General features: G+C 39.4%; 1 protein-coding gene across 3 annotated transcripts in view; it reads right to left on the minus strand.

Annotated features, from left to right (window-relative positions):
* Nucleotides 1-22762, minus strand: part of ano2b (anoctamin 2b) — a 44688-nt gene that overhangs the window by 15636 nt on the left and 6290 nt on the right. The window contains exons 1-15 of one of the 3 annotated variants that reach the window (XM_057323909.1): nt 13941-16501; nt 13223-13371; nt 11637-11972; nt 8723-8821; nt 8352-8509; nt 8202-8256; nt 7863-7914; nt 7205-7260; nt 7051-7098; nt 6874-6938; nt 6658-6792; nt 5819-5979; nt 2382-2464; nt 1822-1902; nt 1087-1173 (exon numbers count right to left, since the gene is read on the minus strand). In XM_057323909.1, coding sequence (XP_057179892.1) covers nt 1087-1173; nt 1822-1902; nt 2382-2464; nt 5819-5979; nt 6658-6792; nt 6874-6938; nt 7051-7098; nt 7205-7260; nt 7863-7914; nt 8202-8256; nt 8352-8509; nt 8723-8821; nt 11637-11972; nt 13223-13371; nt 13941-13971 — 1596 coding nt within the window. In that variant the 5' untranslated portion in view covers nt 13972-16501. Of the gene's footprint in view, nt 1-1086; nt 1174-1821; nt 1903-2381; nt 2465-5818; nt 5980-6657; nt 6793-6873; nt 6939-7050; nt 7099-7204; nt 7261-7862; nt 7915-8201; nt 8257-8351; nt 8510-8722; nt 8822-11636; nt 11973-12276; nt 12812-13222; nt 13372-13940; nt 16502-22762 lie in introns of those variants that run through there. The other 2 variants (XM_057323910.1, XM_057323911.1) reach the window with 2 other exon arrangements.

Consider the following 22762-nt stretch of genomic DNA (forward strand, 5'->3'; position numbering starts at 1 on the left):
TATCTGGGACAGAGCGCTAAACATAAAAATAAGAAACGTGCCATAATGTAGGCGACGGATAGAAACCCGCCACTCTCTCTGTCCGGACCAGGATTCATGTTTGAACTTTAGAGCTATAGACTAAAACTCCACACAAACACAGATAAACAATGATGCTGGTGTACCTGTTTACATGCCATGTAATACATCAACACTTCAATTACTCTCGGCTAATCTGTCTAATTACACTTTATGTAAGACAAACCCTAAGACCAGAGGCTGAACTCAACGACCTGCATTTTCCAAACTAGCCTCTACTCTGTTCAAACTTCTAGGGTTCACACCCCATTTGTGAGGAACATATGAGAAACAAATAAGAACAGGAACAACCAGAAACATCTATATTTTCAAAGCAAGTGTTTGTAAACCAAGTGATGTGCACTGTATTTACTAACACAGGTTATCTTTAGATTGCCCAAGAGAGAAAGCAACAGGCCGGATCCAGGCCACATTGAGGTTTAGAGTATATAATTGTATTAGCCCGACGTGCACCGTCCTACAACAGGATTAGGGCACTGAGAGATGACTGGTTTTGGTCATTACAATGGCGCCGGTGTGACCAGCCCACACCGGCATCAATCCAAAGCCCCTCTGACAGATACGTGGGCCATTTGCAAATTAAAGGAGGCTCAAATTCTCTGGCCAAATGTGTCTGTGAGAGAGAGAGAAAGAATGGGTTGTAACACATACTTGAAACGAGAAGCTTGTTGCCAATCGGGTTTTGCTCCAATTGCTTTCAATGTGTTCAATGTGCATGACCATGACGTCAGGTTATTAAGCACAATAAAAGCAGTTTGTGTATGTTTGACAATTTAAATGAAGCAACAAAGAAATGTTGGGTTACATCATCTTCCAAAAGTGAGAATTCAACTCAACAGCACCAATGAACAAACAAAGCAAATAAAATCAGAGCGCAAAGAGGAAAAAGTTCCAACCCCACAACTAGGGAGTACTACAGAGTGATACAGAAACTAACACAAGCAGGTGGAAAGAAGGCTCTGGAGAGTTAGAAGTGAGACTGGGAGAAAGAGAGAGAGAACCATTTACCGGATTCCCAGCAGCCATAGCTGACAGTAACCTTTGTCTCCATTTGTCCTTCCCCAGTTCCCCGCTCTCCTCCACACCTCTCTCAGGCTGGAACACACAGATCCTAACCATCACACAAACGCTAATAACAGAGAGCAAAACTCTAGCTAACAATGCAAATTAGACAGATTTTTCCAAAAACACCACCAGCTCAGAGATCTACATCACCCTCCCGCCCGCATGACTTCTCATTTTATTTCTTTGGCAAAGCACAGCCTACGAGGCCTTAAAGCACTGGTACCAAATGCTTTAGGCCAGCACCGGGTGCATTATGGGAAGGCTGTGCTAAAGGCCCACAGCATTTGGCAGCTCCCTCTCTGCCCCACAACCATGGCAGTTCCTATTGTGATTCTTTTCAATAAAACAGAGTACTTATTTAGCAACGCAATTTATTCTGATCGTTTTAAATATGATGTTTGTCCTTTTTTATTATTTCAATAACCTTGTTTATCTAGGTTTAAAGTGGAGACTGGATATAAACGCTCTGTGGTGCTTTAAACTTGTTGTTTAAACCATTATTTCTATTTTTCCAATGCCAGCCAGGCAAGTGTGTATTAAAAACGTTTTAATACACATGATTGTTTGAAACAATCATTTTGCAATGTCGTTTGGTGCCACTAAAGATGCAGAAATGACACACTTCATCTTTTGATTTTCACATGCACCGGGCTGAAATGTAGGCTAGTCAGGACCCACCTCATTTTTATTCTTCGTATTTTTCATCTTTCTTTGTCTCTTCTGAAGGAGTAGCGTCTCATATTTGGGTCTGGGATGTTCCTGGAGACAAGAGGACAAAGAGGCAATTGCTTTCCTGCTCGGATCGAGACCCAGTAGATGGCTGGAGACAGTGGAGTTTCAAACTGTTCACAGCAGTCAAAATCCAGGGCAACACAAGGACACAACGCAAGGGCATACTCAACTCAGAGAGCAGAAAAGTGTTTCACACATAAAACTCAAACCTTCGCTTTTTCCTGGCAGGAAAGTTTGCATTCAGAGAAACAAGTTAAGACAACAAATCGGTGAGTCCATATTTTCCTGAGACCACATACGGGTACATTCAGTGATGGGAGATAAACATTAATTCTATCGGATGAGGACCTCACCATTGTGTCACATCAAACAGCAGTCAGTGTTAGTCATTTTCAGTTGTGGTCAAGAAAATACATTGTCATTAAAAACTGAATCCAGACCTGACATGTCAACACGCATAATCGTGATCTAGTTAGAGGTCTGATCTCTTGTGACTGTGTGTTTACCTCTTCTTCCTCCATGCCTGTCAGATCCCAGCTATAGTTCAGACTGATCTGTATGCGCTTCCAGTGTTCGAGAAACATTGCCGCTGTGATAAACACATGAGACATACAGTAAATGAGTGCTGACAGGAAAGTCTGCTCAACTCAGTCTACCAGAGCCGAGCCATATAGGAACACAGAAGCAAAAGATGGTTCATGGGGCAAAGATTCAAACCCTGACATATGATGAATCAACAAAATCATTGAAAAGTTACTTCACACAACTTCCATCATCTTTTACTCAATCTCATGTCATACCTATTTTTTTTAAGTGGAACATCAAAGTAGAAGTAGGCATAAGTTTGAGTCATACAATAAAAGGAAAATAAAAACATGGTCAGTGTAGTAACCATGTTTTTTTTTGCAAGATTGATTACTGTCATGGTTCTGTCCCACCTTGTCTTGTTTTTCTTGACCTAGTGGCAGAATCATGACAGAACCTCATGTTTTGTGTGGGGAGAGACATATTATTGTTGTCTTGAGATAATATGTGCTCTCTCCGGTCTCGTCTATGGCCCCGCCCCTCTCGTTCCCTCGTTTAGCTTCCCGCCTGTGTCTCATTACCCACACCTGCCCATTGTTATCTCCCTTGTTAGTTACCCTTTAAAATGCCCTTGTGTCTATTGTCCTGTGCTCACTTGTACTACGTTGGTCGTCGTACTATTACCCTGTTTGCCGTGCAACTGTCTTGTGGATATTGCCTGTTTTTCGTGATCCTACCCTGTTATATTGTTCCTGATCCCGCCTGTTTATTTATCCTGCCCTGTTTTAGTCATTTTCTAGTTAGTTCGACGTTGTGTCATGTTTGTTGTTTAGTTTGGTTCCTGTCTTCTCGTAAGTCTTGTTGTTTAGTATCCTTGGTTTATCCCCCTCGTGGGAAGTGTTTATTTTTCAGTTTAGTATTTTAGTCGTGTCCGTGTATTACCCCATCGTGGGTGTTTTGTTTTGTCCCCCTTGTAAATAAAGTCTTGTCATTCGTACCACCGCTGCCCTGCACTTGGGTTTTCTTGCTCGGTGTCACACCTCGGTCGTGACAGCTTCGTGACAGGTTACAATTTGTATTATAGTTTTACTACAAATACCACGGTCAAACTATAATTATTGTGGTAAGAACATTATACATTTATTGTTACTATGGATTTACCAAAAACAATTTTACTATGGGTAGTTTTTAATTACATCGAAAGCAATCCCCAATAGGTTTACGTTTAGAAACCTTTGAAGCAAAACTAATATCTAAGAAAATAAAATCTACTGAATTGAAATAGTCCACATATTTTTTGTTTGAATTAAAAATAAACGACATTAAACAAGCACGAAGGGATGTGTATTCACATAATACTCCTATAAATATTACAGGTAATCCTGAATGACTCGTTCAAACACGCTAGTTACAGCACACATACAGTAGCCTATCTGACATTTAGTTTGAACCCGGAAGTTGCGATCGTTTTTACTTCCGTATTGTGACGCATGAAATGGAAATTCTATTGAGAAAAATAGTGTGCGTGGCTTTGTCTTTCTCTACGATTTGATTGGATGTATAAAAACAGCCGTTGCATTTTGAAATGGAACTGGCAGCAGTCTGACTTTTGAAGGGGAGGAGTTAACAGATGCTCCGCCCAAGCCTTCTAACATAGGTCACTTAAGATGGATTGTCATTACAGGAAAGAAGGGCATGTTCAGATTTTAACTAAAGATTATGAAGGCGCAGGCATTTTAAAAAGAGAATGACCCACATTGATAACTATTTACAATTAGCGCAATATTTTATGAAAAAATAGGCATTGCAATTTTTTATTTCACTGGGACTTTAAACTTTTTTTTACAACGTATTTTTTGATCATTTATTTAATGGAGCATAAATATAATTACCTAAAACTATCCTAGAGGAGGTCGGGTAGTCGTGTCTCCATGTCTAAAAGTTTTCAATTAATTACAGTTTTCAGTTACTGTTATACGCGTGAGCATCTGTTATGACACTGAAGGGGTTTATTTCGCGATAACAGCTGGCTGTTTGTACATTATCCCGCTTATTACACGGCTACTTGCCACATGAGAAAAAACTGGACATGAAATGTGAATTTGAAATATTTTATTAGCTCATTTTTAATGCAGCTCATTGAACGCAGACCTTCCGCGAGGAAAAGCTGTTTACTTTCGGTTTTAAGGTAAGAAACGACTTTCAAATGTCACGAACATTCAATTTGGTTTAATCATTTGTAAATATAATGTCATATAGCCTATGTCATTAAAATACATATTTACATTTGATTTTGTGTAATATTAAACTGCACCTGTAAAAATGATTTGCAGCATCCGGGTTGCTGGGTGTTATTCGTTTCCAGCGGTTGTTATCTGAGAATAACAACCCTTGTAATGTCGCAACAGGCCAATCAGAATCAAGTATTCCACAGCGCCGTATAATAACTTCATCTAACCAGGCATGTGCTTGAGTGCGCTTGACGGAGAGAAAAGATTCCTACATGGAGGTGAACGTTTTATTGTTTTGTGAAATATCCACTCTTGGTGCAATATTAATAATTAAAAATTGCTAGCTATGAGCTAATATGTCAGCCGCCGATATAGTTAAACAGAATCTACGAAGCCCTATGAAAGTTGTCTTCTGAATAATATTTCAAGTCTTCAGAAGTTATGTAACAGACGTGTGTGCAGAACGAGAAATGTTAATGCTGTACATTTCAATATGGCACATTAAAATGTGCTTGGTGATTTTTGGTGCTTTTTTGTTTCAAAGCTTGACAGACCCCGCTCATATGCTGTATGGTGACTGTGCATTGTGCATTGTGCATTATTTATTTTGTGCTAAAGCAAAACAAGATTCACAAGAGTTTGGATTGGCATGGGGGTTAGTAAATAATAACATGACTTTTTTACTTTTTTGTGAAACAAAAATCCCCAAGCCCAAGAGCTAAAACCTGGACAATGCGTTTGTTTTAAAATAGCTTCCTATATATCAATACATAATGAGCAGATTATACATTCTCTCTGCAGCCAGCTGGGGGTCTGTGTATGAGTAATAATGTATATCATTTGCTACCCCATTCAGGTGCAAAAGACGGGACAGTGACAGGGTTTGATCGCCTTCACAATGCCTCCATCAGCCAGGCCTGGGATACAGTTAGTGACAGTAAAGGTAACACTACTCTCTGGCCATTCAACATCACTTCATATCCATCACTATAGAGAGACTTCTATTCATTAATGCTACCCCCGCTCAAGCTGGTCTCATGTTCAACAGGGCAGGATAGCAGATGTGAGCCAGCATGTTAATCAAAAATGTATGTAAAATCTAAACATGAGAATATAAACTGGATATTCAAAAATTATACGAGCAAAATGAAATAAGACAATGAAAAGCAAGATAATTTGGGTCGTACCCCAAAGGGACATGAAGATTGCAAAGAACACAGTGGCCGGGTTGTCAAAGAGATGGCTGGCACGCGCTGTGCCACACGCGGTGCTCAGATGCCAGAAGTCACATGCACGATCACAGAGGGGACACATGGTGAAGTTCTGATTTTCATCGCACATCTCCTGGCTGGCAGAAACAAAAAACAACACATGCAAACTTAGGCATGGTGTGCCACAGTCCAACATAATTAATTAATAATGATCTTGATATGCAGCATGTTCGTCTACGTGCTTCTAAAATATCAATTAAAAATGCAACACTTATTTCATCTATGTTCCTGAAGCTGTTCGATGTTCCTGTAGCTCAATTCGTAGCACATTACGTTAGAAGGTCACAAGTTCAATTCCCAGAGAATCTTAAAAACGTATTCTTTAAATGCATTGTAAGTTGCTTTGGATACAAGGGTGTGCCTAATGCAAAAATGTTAAATTTATGACTTTAAAAACTACCAAATTACTCTAATGGATGAAAAGGTTCATTACGGTCTCAAACTAAAAACCAGCTGCTCGCTATGTACTCACACCAGCACTGACATTTAAAAAGATCACAATATTCCCCTCTGTTCCCCCAGGACGATCTCAGTTACAAACGGATCCTGAACACACCATTAGAACCCGTTTCATTTCACCATCAATTAAATGTGTGAAAAAACATCAGCAAAATAAATACTTGAACATTTTTTGTTTTATTTTTAATTCCTCGTTGTAATATTAGTGGAATCTCAGTCTATGCCGGCAACTACCTTGCGCCCACCCACAAACAGAGCCCCAAGCCAGACCCTCGGAGGGCATTATTGCCACTTACCTGGGTACATTTGTTTCCACAGTGGCCCAGCCGTAAAAGAACACGATGATGCCTACCACAGATGCAGGGATCAGCAACTGAGTATAGAGACCAAGCCAGGCAAAGTAGAGACCTATCTTCTCCCCAAAGTACCTCCTGAGGTCACAAATCGAGTGGATTTTAAAAGCATGCATTCTGCAGTTTTTTAAATGTAAGGCAAAGTGTTTCAAGGGTTACCTGATAAGATCAACAGGCTGATATTTGTAAAAAGCACCATATCTTGCCCATTCATCATGTAACAGCTAAAACAAATACAAATATAGAATTGGGAATCCTCCTTGCTCTTCAAATATTGATATTTGGCGTAGCAATATTATACAGCATTTTTAAATGTAATTTCCAATATCATCGTACCTGTCTGTCATTCTTTCCTTCCGTCTGACCAGTGGGACGAAAGTTTCCCTGTAATCATACAAAAATTTGTTTCGTGCTTCACGTTTCAACTTAACAGATATTTGGCTCAGAGAAAAAAAGAGGTGTCAAAAAAAAACTCACAAAAATAACTCACATCATGCAGCGGGAACGCTGAATCATAAACGCCATTAGCTATCAGCGTGGTGATACCTGTGAGAAAATAAAGAGAGCTCTTCAAAATACTCGACATCGCCCGTGGGAATAACAACGACTGCTGTGACTTTAACGTGACCCAACTTCATTGCTTTCGAAAAGCCAGCAGCCAGAGTTCTCGAGGCGATAGAAGGCTGACATGTGGAACACAGGCTTTGTCAAAGTAATTAATCAGTTCTCAAAGGAACGACATGTACGCTCTGGTTATTAGCCCTCAATTAATAAAGTAGCTCCCCAGCAACATGCTGGAAAGACCACCACTAACCACCCCCCCCCCCTCGCTCAACCTCAATGGACCCGGCTTCAATTCCGATCCCAATCCCAGAACTTTATGACCCAGTTTGTATGAGAAAGAGTGAAAGTGTGAACAATAAGAGAGAGAGAAAGAGAGAAATAAAGAGAGCATGAATCCATCCCTTCTGCTGGATAGCCTTGCTCTCCCAGTAGCCCCTGGCGGTCCGTCTGCTCAGTGGCATAGTCCAAGGGAGCATATGGCATGGGCTTGAGTTGCACCCTGGCCCATCCAAAAGCCTCATTCTGGACCTGACTATCCTCTGGATTCCCTTTGCGCTTAGGTTATGGATTAACACATTACTAACCCATGGTTTGGCAGGTCCGTGTGCAGGCAGTACGTCTGAGGATTTCATACACCTGGGAAAAACACACAGAAAGAGAGAGAGAGAGAGAGAGAGAGAGAGAGAGAGAGAGAGAGAGAGAGAGAGAGACAACAATAAACATTTCAATTGCTCCTGGAACACTCTCTGTGGATTTGGTTTCCTAGAAGAGTGCCTAGAGACCTCAATCTCCTGCTGGTAGCAAATAACTTGTGTTACCTCTTGTATACCGTGTACTCTGCTCAACAACCAAAGAACACATATCAAACTGTACCATGCCAGCAGAACAAATTCACTTTCACAACCAGAGCAAAACAGACTTACTATTCGGCTCCTTGTGGTGTTGTTGAAAAACGTGTCTTTGGACTTGATGTTGTACCTAGAGAATCCAAAAGTAACCATGAGATATGCAGGTCGAATCCAAGAGCCTAACACATATTTAACCCAACATCACCCCAACGGAGTAAGACTCACAGATGGAGCTTGTCCCGAGAGAAACAGTGAGAAAGGAACTTGGTTCGAATGTGCTCCTGCTCCTGATGGGGCACCTTGGGCTGGAATGGTTGATTTATCTTTCGCCACACTTCGTTCATGGTGGCGACCAGACCTGTGTCTTCCCTCAACTCGTAACTCTGAATAAAAGACGAAATACCATATCTAGCAGTCAAAATCAAACCAGACCAACAATTTGCATCATTCATTTGTACTTTCTCGCTTTCACCCATACACGCATTAGAGACCTTGAATAAAACATGCAGGGATGTCTGAAAGCTTGTGAGGAACACAAGGATGTCCCAAGCGTGTCAAGTGTCTCCCGAGTCTGGGCAGGGACTTATGTATCTCACCTTTTTGGTGAGCACCTTGATCTTGAGAAACTCCGCCTCTCTGCTCAACACCTGCCAAGGCGCATGAAGACGAATGAAGGCATGCCCGTGGACCTTGGTCTGTAAAGTGGATATGAGAAGATAAATCAGATACTGTATAATACACCCATATGGAGTGTATACTGTATAAAAATCACAAAAACAAGCAACTGAGCAATGTTTAATGTGCCCCTTGGAAGTCCAATAAAGCAATAAAAAACTTTAAGACATTCGCTTGTATCATAAACGGTTCAAAAGATAATCTAATAAACTCTCACTTCAAAATAAAGGAATACTAAACTTTGTTTGTCCATTGTATTATAAATACCAGGGGCATTTCTGACAATTTAGGTGGCCTTCTGTAATTTCAAATGCGGTCAATAGACACCAGTTTGAAATGATCCCAAAATATTACCTTAAGACAATATCAATGTCATTCAATTGTCATCGAGCCCACCACAGAGCCCTTAAAAGACACTATATATTACATAAACTTGGGGGGTATTGAAATGATCTAATTTTCCAAGTTGTAGCCATGAAACCCAACACTGAAGCTACGTTCTGTCCATAGAGAGATGCCAGTAACAGGATCCGTCTGGCAGTGGTCAGCTATGCCATCTAAAGAAGCATGTGTTAAGAGGAACGGAAGACGAAACTGAAAGAGAGAGACAGAGATGAGAGTGATGAGACAGAAAGACATGATGGAAACCTGAGGACATCCTCCTCCATCCACTGCAATCCCCAACACCGCAGGTTCTTTCTTTCTCTGCCCTCTCCAATACACACACTCGCAAAGGAGAGATAAAAATAACATGTGGATCTGAGAAGGTTAATTAGGATAAGATATTCCAATTAGTACTTCATCTCAGCAGGGTAAGGCAATTAGGTCGATTTGAGAGCAGGCTGAGCGAGAGCCATCGCTACAGTAACCGGCTGCGATTGACATTTGCGGGGCTTCCGAAGATCGACTGGCAGAAACGGATGCTTGTGGCAGGCTAAACCCTGTCTTTGACATTTGGCATAATTAATTAAACAATAAAGATAAGTGATTCGGAGGATTTAGGAGCTCTCGCCCTGAGCAGTAGGCTTGTTGAATTTTCGATTTTTAAAATACAAAAATTGCCTATTAAATCCAGCATTAACAACAAGATTCTAGACAACGTTCTTACGCACCGAACGAAATTGGTGTCAATTGACATGTCTTCTAACCATGTCTTGGGTTTGTTGATATTTTGGCAGTTCTTGCCCCTATTGGATAGCAATGTTATCCATCAGACTGGGACTTTTGCGACAAACAAACATAGCTAGCGCTGCCACTGAAACGTGATGCCAGGAGCAGCTAGCATCCCCTTGAGCATTGAGTATCAAAACAAAACTCCCTGTAATGTCAATACACCAGACAGTTCTGACATAAGACGTTACGACATCTGCAATCAACTTCACTTAGCGATTGAATAATTCAGACAGCCTGATCGCAGGTATTTGCAGCAATTAGAAAGCTCATCTCAAAGTATCGCCTGGTTATGTAATGACAGCACCGGGTGTATGATAGTGATGATAAATAGCTTTGTGTTGGTGATCAGATAAAGCGGAAGATGACAGTGATGGAGAGGTGGGGATACTTACACTTAAAAGAAATGCTGGGTTGTTCCAACCATAAGTTAAAACAACCCAGCATTTCTTTAAAGTGTAATGTATGTGGAATGATCTTTCAGTAATCGTTCATTAGTTAAACTCCAATCATGACAAACATTTTAGGTCAGCGTTTGAACGAGGAACTCATCGATTACAGCAATGACAATCAGACAAATAGCAAACGGTTCATTTTAGAACAGAAATGTGCTCCTTTTCAGACTAGGTACAGTTAACTCAGTGTGCTATGGACAGCCAATTCTCCGCTCCTCAGCGTGAGAGTCGACAATTACTATTACCAGCCTGATAATCTTACTTGGCTTCACACCACATGAGTTAGCAGTTAATCACCACACACAAAAAAAGACACCACACACAAAAAAAGACTCAGTACAAAACAACACCGAAAAATGACATCAGAAAACAATGATGCACAAAAGCATACATGTTCTCTGCAATAGTAATACGTCAAATGATTGTAATATGTTCACCTGATTCCCCAGATGGAGCATAAAAACAAACTCATTAGCAACAGATGAAAAAAAGAGATAATACAGTCCAATTACTTGATAAAGGACCATATTTAAGAGTTTTGGCTTACTGTTTACTTTGGTGCCATCACTCTTCAATGAATTCTCTATTTACGAGCTGATGGATGATTGTATGATTGGTAATTTCATATGCTGCCATGAGACACTTATACCACTGCTTTATTATTGTAAATCTATAAATAAATAAATGCTTTCAAAAAAGAAAAATGGCTAAATGGAGTAATGGAGTAATGGCATACATACTGTAACAAAACAATAATACATGGATGATTCCCAAGTTGGTCTAATGCCCTGTGAAATGATATCTCCATCAAAGGCTGCGTGGTAAAACCTAGAAAAGCTGTTGTTATCACACAGAGAGGAGTAGCCCATAACACGCACACTTTGATAGACCTTTTTACCATTTTAAACAAAATACTATGTATATCAACACCAATCAACACAATAGAATAACTATTAATTTTCTTACTAAAATGCCTCTGCTAAGCACAGTGATGGTCACGCTTAAGATTACTACTGATATTTTTCTTTTCATAACTGATCTAAAGTGACTGCTTTCTATAAAGCGTTTACCAGATATGGATCTCACAGACTCAACACACCCAGTTAAATATTTCCCAAAAATATGAACCAATGAGTTCATAACTAAAGGGGTGCTTGTCCTGATCAGAAATACAGCACAATAAAAACTGAGATTTATAGATTTTGCTCACCTCTTTATCATGTTCAATTTCCAGCCCAGCATCTTTTAAATTGCCCTCAAACTCCTCTCGGATCATGATTTTCTCCCCATCAGCTGGGTCTGGGGGTCCGATGTCCAACACCACCCCTGCTGGTTCCTCCTTTCCTCCCTCTGGGTCTTTTTCCTCCACTCCTAAAGGATAACTGCCATTGGAAATGATGGACAGTCTATGTTGACTAGGGGACCCCCTGACAGAGGAACGTTTTCGGGAGTGATAGACCAGCACATAGTCTACTTTCCTTCGCCCGTCAGAGAAGTAAAGCCGCTTACGAGGGTCCTGGTCCATATCCATGAGGTTATTGGCCACCTGAACAGGTGAGAGGGAGAATTTAATGTTTCCAGGCTCGGAGATCGGTGTGTCTGTGCATATCAAATTCAACATCGGTAGAAAGGGGAGGGTGTATAGTGAGGATAGATGTAGGTCAGACTACTGCTTCTTAATTTGGCTGCTCTCAATGCACTGATATTTAGACTGAAAGTGTGAAAGCAATAGACACGTTTCATTGACACCTGTTATTTATGGGGTATTCTAATTCTGTGTATTACCACAAGTACTCTAATAGTAATCTACTGTTGATAATAGGCTACTTAAAAATCAAACGCAAACTCACATGTATCTTGTTATCACTTGTTTGCAACATGCTGTTACCATTAAGGAAAAACACAAAGACACGATAAGACACCATCAGTTCCTCTGCGTTTTACAGGTGGCATCTCCGTTTCTCCTGTCAGCCTTCACAGACGTCAGCATCCATTTGCGCTGTTTATCTCGTAAAGCATGAAATCCATCCGTCTGTCTAGTTTGGCACCGTTGACTGGGAAGCGCAAAGCTTTGCTTCACGCACAACAGAACGCATCTCCACAGAAACTTAGGATTCGCCCCAGTCTAATTGTCCCTTGAGATGTACCTGCGCGTCTCCAAGCGCCTGAGCGCATCATTAAGCGCAGGAGAGGCGCGCGTGCCTGCGTAAAGATGGACTCGCCAACAGGTTCAAGACGCACAGAAAAATATGACGAATATTTTCACACATCCGTTTTTGATTGTAATAACACGTGAATATGTGTCTACAGTTTCTTCCTGATTTAAAACTTATCAAACATAAATATAGCATCTTTGTGTTGATCTCTTATTGCCTTTGTTAAAAACAAAAGCAGACACTACAGCAGGAGTGTCTGTTTTTGTTAATAACAAATAAACCATATAGCTTTTGGGTTTTATTTTTAGTAAAATCATAGTAGCAATAGTAGTCATGTGGTTTTGCCACAGTGACCGTTTAACCAATGCTATTTGTAATAAAATTATGGTTTTACAAATGGTAATCAATCCGGATAAAATACATTATTTATCAGTATTTATTACTATAATAAAACCATAGTTAGTTCTCTTTAGGGGGTAATATCATGTAGCTACAGTGTTGAATAAACACGTAACTCAGAGGAGACATGAACAGTCTCACGTGAGTTACCCATATTATAATATATCCATATTGTTTTATTTATTAAACCATCACTATTTACAAGTTCATGAAAACTTTTTCACATGGACACTTCACTCACATGATGCAAAGACTCTTCAATGAGGTCAAAAGAATCCTCAAATGTGTGGGGTGTAACTTCAGCTCCAGACAGATCCACTAATTCACTGTATATAGAGGAAGACTCGCTCAACGCAGCGCTGACTCCACTTACAACACAGTGAAGTGCATCTGTTCGTAGGAAAAAGCAAACTTTTAATTGCAATTAATTGCCTAAATATCTAATACAAATATAAAATAAATAATAGTTATAATATAATAAATAATGGTAGCCTAATGATAATAGATGATGTATAAAATATTTTTATTTTATTTAAATAAACTCCCACGTTTACGGATGCAATTCTACCGGAAATGTTGTAAAAAATAAAATAATGTAAACACGTATTTTAACTGAAATAAATAATACTACGCAATCAACATTTTATATATTCAAAACACATTGTATCAAATAAAACTATTTGCGCCAAAATAAATACTTGTGCAAACAGAAATTAAGCTATTATATTAAATAAAATAACCATATACAAATATTTGATGTAAACATATTGACGTCCATGTCTGTGTTTATAGGAATAGTTGGAATAATCATTGAATAAAGAATCTACGGAAACCTACACACTTTGTGTCGTTAACATGAGCATGTCATCCAAAGCGCATTCGTTCTATGACGCGCGAGTTTTTAACGCATCGTAAGACTGTGTAGGCAATTATATGTGAATGGGGTTGTTCTGACTTACCAGCAAACGAAGAGGATCTATTCACGGCCATGGCGCCGGCGAGCTGAAGCGCATTCAGGTATAGGAAGATTGGGAACTATGAAGGTGCAAAATCCTCTACATGCTTTGGCCAGGCTTAATTTAATACCATGAGTGCTTGAGAGAGCGAGGGCTTATGATTGTGCCAAACTTTAACTCATTTCCAGGACCTTCTGTCATGGATGAATAAAGCCCACTAACCACACAGGTGCACCAGGACACTTGCCTCATGTCATTCACTGTGCACCCTGGCCACATAAAAGTAGGCCCTATCTATTATCTATCAACGTGTTATTTAGAACAACTGTACCTGTTTATAAATGTATTCCAAAAAATGTAAAAAGTAGAGCCAGCTGATATGCAACACACAAGCTGAAGTTTACATTAAAAGAAGTCTTCACAACATCATCTGTCTGTTTATCCATCCATACCTTCATAGTTTAGGTTTAGGTTTATTTCTTACATAGCACATTTCTACTGCCACTAGGACAGCCCAAAGTGCTGTACAATATATCCAATAACCATAAAACAAGAAATATAACAAAAAGAAAACAAAAAGAAAACACATTACACAGTTCACCATACAACCTAAGACAGAATAAAATACAATAAAAAACATTACGAATGTTACATCCCTCTTAAACATACTCAAAACGCCAGAATACTTTGCCAAAGCCCTCTTAATCAGGATCAAACGCCACACTAAGGAAATGCTTTGTCACAGCAGATTTAAAGGCAGGTAAAGAGGGGGCGGATCGAATGGCTAGCGGAAGGTTATTCCATAAACGAGGCCCGGCTATTGAGAAGGCCCGATCGCCTTTCCGCTTAAATCGGGACGACGGAACCTGGAGCCAGGGGCGGACTGGCCATCTGGCGTACCGGGCGTATGGGGCCGGAACGGGGGCTATGGCCGCTAACGTATGGGGCCATAACGGATGCGTTTGCCGCTAACGTATGGGGCCGTAACAAAGGCATTGGCCGCTTAGACGGACTTATTATAAATGCGAATGCACGCAACGCGAATGCAAAAGACACAACCCCCCCCCACCCCCATCGACAGATTCGGTGGAGGGCCGATTCGGGCCTAAAAATGCCAGGGCTGAATTTTCTTCCCGGTCCAGCCCTGCCTGGAGCAGTGATTTATCAGCAGATCGTAGGTTTCTTACGGCTTATAGAGTAACCATATCTGACAGACGCTGGTGAGAGACCATTCAAGATTTAAAAAATCATTACTAGTACCTTAAAATCGATCCTATAAGTCACCGGTAGCCATTGTAAATTTGCTAAAATTGGGGTTATTCTATCACTCCTTCTCCTTCCAGTCAATAATCTGGCAGCTGCATTTTGAACAAGCTGTAATCTATGTACCACTGACTGAGACAATCCTAAATACAAGGCGTTGCAATAGTCCAGCCTGGTTGATACAAATGCATGGATGATCGTCTTTGGTTTTATCTTGGCTATTAACCGAATAAAGTAAAAGCTGGTTTTCACCACTGTATTGACTTGTTTTACAAGGTTCAACTCTGAGTCAAAAAATACACCCAAGTTTTTTGCATAAGGATGGATGTTTCGAGATAGAGACCCCAAATGGCTGGGGTCCATCCATGGTGGAAATCGTCAAAGCAAGGCGTTGCTTGTTATAACTATAAATGTTGATTTCAGGTCTCAACAGGCACCAAGGTCCATCGTTTACTAAACAAACAACCCTATATTCTGGGAAGACACATGGAATTTCCACCATTCAGATACAGAGCTTATGCCTCTCGATAGCTCACCCACACAGCTGCTCTCTATTTACTCTTGGAAACAAGAATGGGAAGCATTTCACGTTTTATTCTTCATATGCATGTCTGTTAAATTGGCCTTAATGCTCTATTCATACCCTTTACTTACAGTCACGCTTTAGTACAGTTCTCGGTGTTACAGTTGGGATAGATTTAGCCTATACATTATAAAAAAGCAGTTGTAAGCAAATTACACACTAATGTATGGAATAAACATTTGTGGACCTTATATCAAAGAGATAAAAGGACCCTTTCATGAGATACTTGGCATGGTAGCAAATTGATAAAAAAATCAATCTTGCTACACTTCAAACAACACATATACATTAGCGTGGGTGTTATTTTGGAACAGCTCCTATCTGAGTTCAAAGATGTTTATGGGGGTTGGTATGATGTACAGTTAGTGCCCTTTCATGGTTAAAAAAAGGCGTGCTTTAGCAGATTTTTAGCAGTGTGTGCCCTCTAATAAACATCGCAACCTAAATACATCACATATTTTTATACATGTCAATTATTGTTATTATTATATAAATTAAATCAAATTCGTTTTCCTAAAGTTTGAGAATATGTATTTACCAACATTTTTGGGGGAAAGTAATTTTGTCTGAGAACCACAAGAGGGCGCTGGTAAAGCAGCATCATGACCCACCACTACAACCTTTTATTCACAACATTTTTCTCCCTAAACTTTCTTTGTGCTTGGATAAACACAGAGACATTTTGAAGAGATATATATAGTGCTTTCACGTCCCCTTTTCTGTTTTTAGTAATAAAGTAGTTAAAATTGCAAATTATGTCTGATGTCTGAGCAATTGAAACGCAAATGTACACTGAAGCGCACAAGGCTTTACAACATGAAAAATATATTATATAAAAAATACTTTTGTCAGAGTCACTGTAAGGGGATGCTACATTTGGCACATTTAAAAAAAAACATTTAGCACATTTATAGGACAGCGTTTTGGTCACTTCATTTATGTTTTTTATGACTAAAAATATGCAATGGGTTTCTCACAAAGACATATTTTTCATTATAATGTGACGCACAAAGCAATTAGGATGTGGTCATGTTGTTGCTTAATGCCTTATCACATTTTTGTTCAATATATGACAACATTCATGTGCTGTTTACTCCACATATAGCACATTTCCCATTTCCCAGCACACGTATCAAACACAGATTCAGTGTTTACAAAACCACACATTGTTTACTCAGCAGCCCCTCCTTCAAAATGAAATTACTGGCGAAATGTCACTCTGAGGTCAAGTCTTGTGTCTGCAAGGGTGGGATTTCATACCTAAATAATTTGTTGCTGTATGTGTGCAGAGGCCATTGAATTTAATGAGCATCTGGGATGCCGATGTGAGAAAAATGCAGTGTGAAATCATTCCTGAATTGTGACTCAATTCTAAGCCATCTGCCTCCCCGAAAGAAACTTCCTAAAGTACTTGAACATTCAGCTTCATTTCGCAACTGTAACTTAAATATCCTCATGTGTGAGTGGAAGTGTGATTGTCATTGGGTTCTTGCTGCTAAGGCTGACGTTCATCACAGACAGAGATGGATGGATGTCAAAACACTGGGAGTTGAGAAAGTATGCCGCTCAAATCGTGACAATGGCCTCTATTCTTCAGCACAAAACAGTCCTGCTCTAAACAAAATTGTCATCCTCACTGTACTCGCCTCCGCACAACCGGCACCACCAGCACCACTAGCTTTAGAAAAAATCAATCAAAGAACAGAACTTCTATAATTAGACGGAGCACAGCTTTTTAGAGACTTTGTAAACAGAACAGCAAACATGTAGTGTGGAAGCCGGCCATGAGTAATCATTGCATAAGGTAGCAGTGCATGTTAATTAAAACTGCATTATCTGCCTTATATGAATCCCACATGTGGTGTATATGTTTTAAAATAAATATAATTTAAGTCCTACGCAACTTTTGGGGATTTAGTACCTACACATTATTGAGGAGGCAAGAGCAATTACGACCTGTATCTGTAACTGTTTGGGCCTGAATGTTGATGTCAGTGTGGGTTTCTGACTAAGTGCAAATGACTGCGTAATTTCTAGTCTTGCAATAATGCATTTAACCCTTAATCTTGCTACTTCTCATGCAACAGGGGACCAGAGAGCCTTTCTTAATTGATTACAATTACATTGATCTACATTTACATTTATTCATTTTGCATATGCTTTTATCCAAAGCGACTTACAAATGATAGAGCATTTTTGTCCATGCTCTCAGGCCTAAGAAAGAAAAAAACATCAGCGATGTCACTGACATTTTTTTCTCAGCTTCATGCTACATAGCATGGGCCTTTGCACTCAGTAGCTAACCCACTCGGCTTTTAACTTTGACGTAATTACATGGTAGCTACACACACCTGTAAATGAACCACAGAAAATAGTGCCAGTAAAATATGTCAACTTCTGTTCTTTATACAAACATATTACTTGGTAATCCTTTTTGTACAACTAAAGAAGTGGTTCTTAATCCTGCTTGTCCAAACCGACAATTGCACATTTTGTCTCATAATTTGAGAACTCATCATTTAAATCAGACATTTTAAATGGAAGGTTTACAAAATGTGGTTCCCCAGGACCAAATTTAAGAAGCACATCTCTAAAGCATGCTAACATGAAATGAGCAACAAGTGAAAAACAAAGAAAGAAAGAAAGAAAAAGACAGACAGACTGAGAGGCTTGGAAGCTCCTTTATTTCTCACACAGGAGGTGGGAGTTTCCAGTTATAAACAGACACAGCCCTTCAGGGCAGCAGCAGCAAGACACAGACTAGCAACACAAGGGCACATAGAGACCTTAGGGAATTTCGAACATTTATAAAATCGACAAGGAGATTTCTGTCGCTGTATATTGGAATTATAAACTGGATTGACGCAATGGCAGCTTTGTCCAGTGGAGAACAATGCATCAAATACATCTTGTTTTTCTTTAATTTTGTATTTTGGGTGAGTTCAATGCATTTCACAAACAGGCACATTTATTGTCTGTTTGAATTAATGTGCATTTTCAAACTTAGCTGTGTATGTGTAAGATCACACCAAATGCTGTCTAATATAAACTGTTTTGTCTAACGTGACTAACCATCCTTGATCCTTACCATCACATTTGTTTTTACAGATATTAATACCTAAATGTAAAACTGTTGCTACTTTGTTTTGGCTGGTATCTGGTTGTGTTGTTTTGAAAGAAAAGCACAGTAAACCTACTATGGGTTGGCTCATTTATATTAAATATGTATGGTGACGTTCAACCATCAAAACCCATTGGTCAAAGGAAAACGTGAACGTCCACCATCTTTGTAATTTAATTTTGAGATTGATTTTGACTCTTAATTACATTACGTGACTGTAATCTCCATGACGGTTACCAAGGAACGTATAATAACAAGCAATAGGCTATAATAATAATTATTTAAAAGCAAAGTCTTCAACATATAATTTGCTATTTTATTTTCTGGGCGTTGCATAGATAAATGCATGCATAGTTTGCCTATGTGTAACGGTTTAAGAAAATATCTAGTTTTCCTTTGTCTAGAAGCAACACCAGAGGTGTTTTGCCCAACCCGGTATAAAAAAGCTCAACTTGTTTAAAATGAAACTAAACTATTATGTTGTTTCAGACATTTTTATTTGGCCAAGTGGTTCATGAAAAAGCAGAAATTTTGTAGGCAGGAATAGGAACATGTCAGAGCTTCACCAACCTCCTGCTTCCAAAAATGATAGCCTATAGATTTATAAATATAATGTATAAATATATAGAAAACATAACGTATGCAATAGAAATTAATAAAATATTTTTACATTTGCAAATTGCCAAATTGCCAGTGACTATTTGGTGGCCATGTTTTCTCAACTTCGTTGGAAGATGAGAAATCACATCCGTCCTCAATGTGCTGTCGTCTTCATGACCCATGTCCATTCTTTGTACTTTGAGACAGAAAATGTGTCAAGCAAAGGGACAATGTGTCCTGATTTCCCATTGGCCCTGCTTGAGTTACATTTTTACACTAACAAAAGCATTGGAGACAAAAGATCAGCACTCCCTTGCAAACCTTTGCATTATGTGGATCTTTTATACTTTATAATTCCATTCATGTGTTTTGAAACAGTTACATATAATTGTGTTAGTTTGGTGCTTTTCACTGGACGAATCTTTTAACCACGCGGTTGTTGGTATCTTCTCATCCTTGTCCTACTTAGTGATGGGTCGTTCTTGAACGATTCGTTCATTTTGAACGAATCTTTAATGTGACTCGAGAAGAACGAGTCGTCGTAGGGAGTGATTCGTTCAGCCGCGCATGCGCATTGCGCAACATTCTATGGGTCCTGTACTGGAATTCAAGAAGAACGAACGATTCAAACCCGAAGACTCGAGAGGTGAACTAATCAATTCTCTTTCCGGCTCAGACCTCATTGGTTTAGCTTACGACGCTGTCACNTCTGATGTCTGAGCAATTGAAACGCAAATGTACACTGAAGCGCACAAGGCTTTACAACATGAAAAATATATTATATAAAAAATACTTTTGTCAGAGTCACTGTAAGGGGATGCTACATTTGGCACATTTAAAAAAAAACATTTAGCACATTTATAGGACAGCGTTTTGGTCACTTCATTTATGTTTTTTATGACTAAAAATATGCAATGGGTTTCTCACAAAGACATATTTTTCATTATAATGTGACGCACAAAGCAATTAGGATGTGGTCATGTTGTTGCTTAATGCCTTATCACATTTTTGTTCAATATATGACAACATTCATGTGCTGTTTACTCCACATATAGCACATTTCCCATTTCCCAGCACACGTATCAAACACAGATTCAGTGTTTACAAAACCACACATTGTTTACTCAGCAGCCCCTCCTTCAAAATGAAATTACTGGCGAAATGTCACTCTGAGGTCAAGTCTTGTGTCTGCAAGGGTGGGATTTCATACCTAAATAATTTGTTGCTGTATGTGTGCAGAGGCCATTGAATTTAATGAGCATCTGGGATGCCGATGTGAGAAAAATGCAGTGTGAAATCATTCCTGAATTGTGACTCAATTCTAAGCCATCTGCCTCCCCGAAAGAAACTTCCTAAAGTACTTGAACATTCAGCTTCATTTCGCAACTGTAACTTAAATATCCTCATGTGTGAGTGGAAGTGTGATTGTCATTGGGTTCTTGCTGCTAAGGCTGACGTTCATCACAGACAGAGATGGATGGATGTCAAAACACTGGGAGTTGAGAAAGTATGCCGCTCAAATCGTGACAATGGCCTCTATTCTTCAGCACAAAACAGTCCTGCTCTAAACAAAATTGTCATCCTCACTGTACTCGCCTCCGCACAACCGGCACCACCAGCACCACTAGCTTTAGAAAAAATCAATCAAAGAACAGAACTTCTATAATTAGACGGAGCACAGCTTTTTAGAGACTTTGTAAACAGAACAGCAAACATGTAGTGTGGAAGCCGGCCATGAGTAATCATTGCATAAGGTAGCAGTGCATGTTAATTAAAACTGCAAAACACTGGGAGTTGAGAAAGTATGCCGCTCAAATCGTGACAATGGCCTCTATTCTTCAGCACAAAACAGTCCTGCTCTAAACAAAATTGTCATCCTCACTGTACTCGCCTCCGCACAACCGGCACCACCAGCACCACTAGCTTTAGAAAAAATCAATCAAAGAACAGAACTTCTATAATTAGACGGAGCACAGCTTTTTAGAGACTTTGTAAACAGAACAGCAAACATGTAGTGTGGAAGCCGGCCATGAGTAATCATTGCATAAGGTAGCAGTGCATGTTAATTAAAACTGCATTATCTGCCTTATATGAATCCCACATGTGGTGTATATGTTTTAAAATAAATATAATTTAAGTCCTACGCAACTTTTGGGGATTTAGTACCTACACATTATTGAGGAGGCAAGAGCAATTACGACCTGTATCTGTAACTGTTTGGGCCTGAATGTTGATGTCAGTGTGGGTTTCTGACTAAGTGCAAATGACTGCGTAATTTCTAGTCTTGCAATAATGCATTTAACCCTTAATCTTGCTACTTCTCATGCAACAGGGGACCAGAGAGCCTTTCTTAATTGATTACAATTACATTGATCTACATTTACATTTATTCATTTTGCATATGCTTTTATCCAAAGCGACTTACAAATGATAGAGCATTTTTGTCCATGCTCTCAGGCCTAAGAAAGAAAAAAACATCAGCGATGTCACTGACATTTTTTTCTCAGCTTCATGCTACATAGCATGGGCCTTTGCACTCAGTAGCTAACCCACTCGGCTTTTAACTTTGACGTAATTACATGGTAGCTACACACACCTGTAAATGAACCACAGAAAATAGTGCCAGTAAAATATGTCAACTTCTGTTCTTTATACAAACATATTACTTGGTAATCCTTTTTGTACAACTAAAGAAGTGGTTCTTAATCCTGCTTGTCCAAACCGACAATTGCACATTTTGTCTCATAATTTGAGAACTCATCATTTAAATCAGACATTTTAAATGGAAGGTTTACAAAATGTGGTTCCCCAGGACCAAATTTAAGAAGCACATCTCTAAAGCATGCTAACATGAATTGAGCAACAAGTGAAAAACAAAGAAAGAAAGAAAGAAAAAGACAGACAGACTGAGAGGCTTGGAAGCTCCTTTATTTCTCACACAGGAGGTGGGAGTTTCCAGTTATAAACAGACACAGCCCTTCAGGGCAGCAGCAGCAAGACACAGACTAGCAACACAAGGGCACATAGAGACCTTAGGGAATTTCGAACATTTATAAAATCGACAAGGAGATTTCTGTCGCTGTATATTGGAATTATAAACTGGATTGACGCAATGGCAGCTTTGTCCAGTGGAGAACAATGCATCAAATACATCTTGTTTTTCTTTAATTTTGTATTTTGGGTGAGTTCAATGCATTTCACAAACAGGCACATTTATTGTCTGTTTGAATTAATGTGCATTTTCAAACTTAGCTGTGT

Source organism: Triplophysa rosa, linkage group LG24 (assembly GCF_024868665.1).
Source record: "Triplophysa rosa linkage group LG24, Trosa_1v2, whole genome shotgun sequence".
Lineage (NCBI taxonomy): Eukaryota > Metazoa > Chordata > Actinopteri > Cypriniformes > Nemacheilidae > Triplophysa > Triplophysa rosa.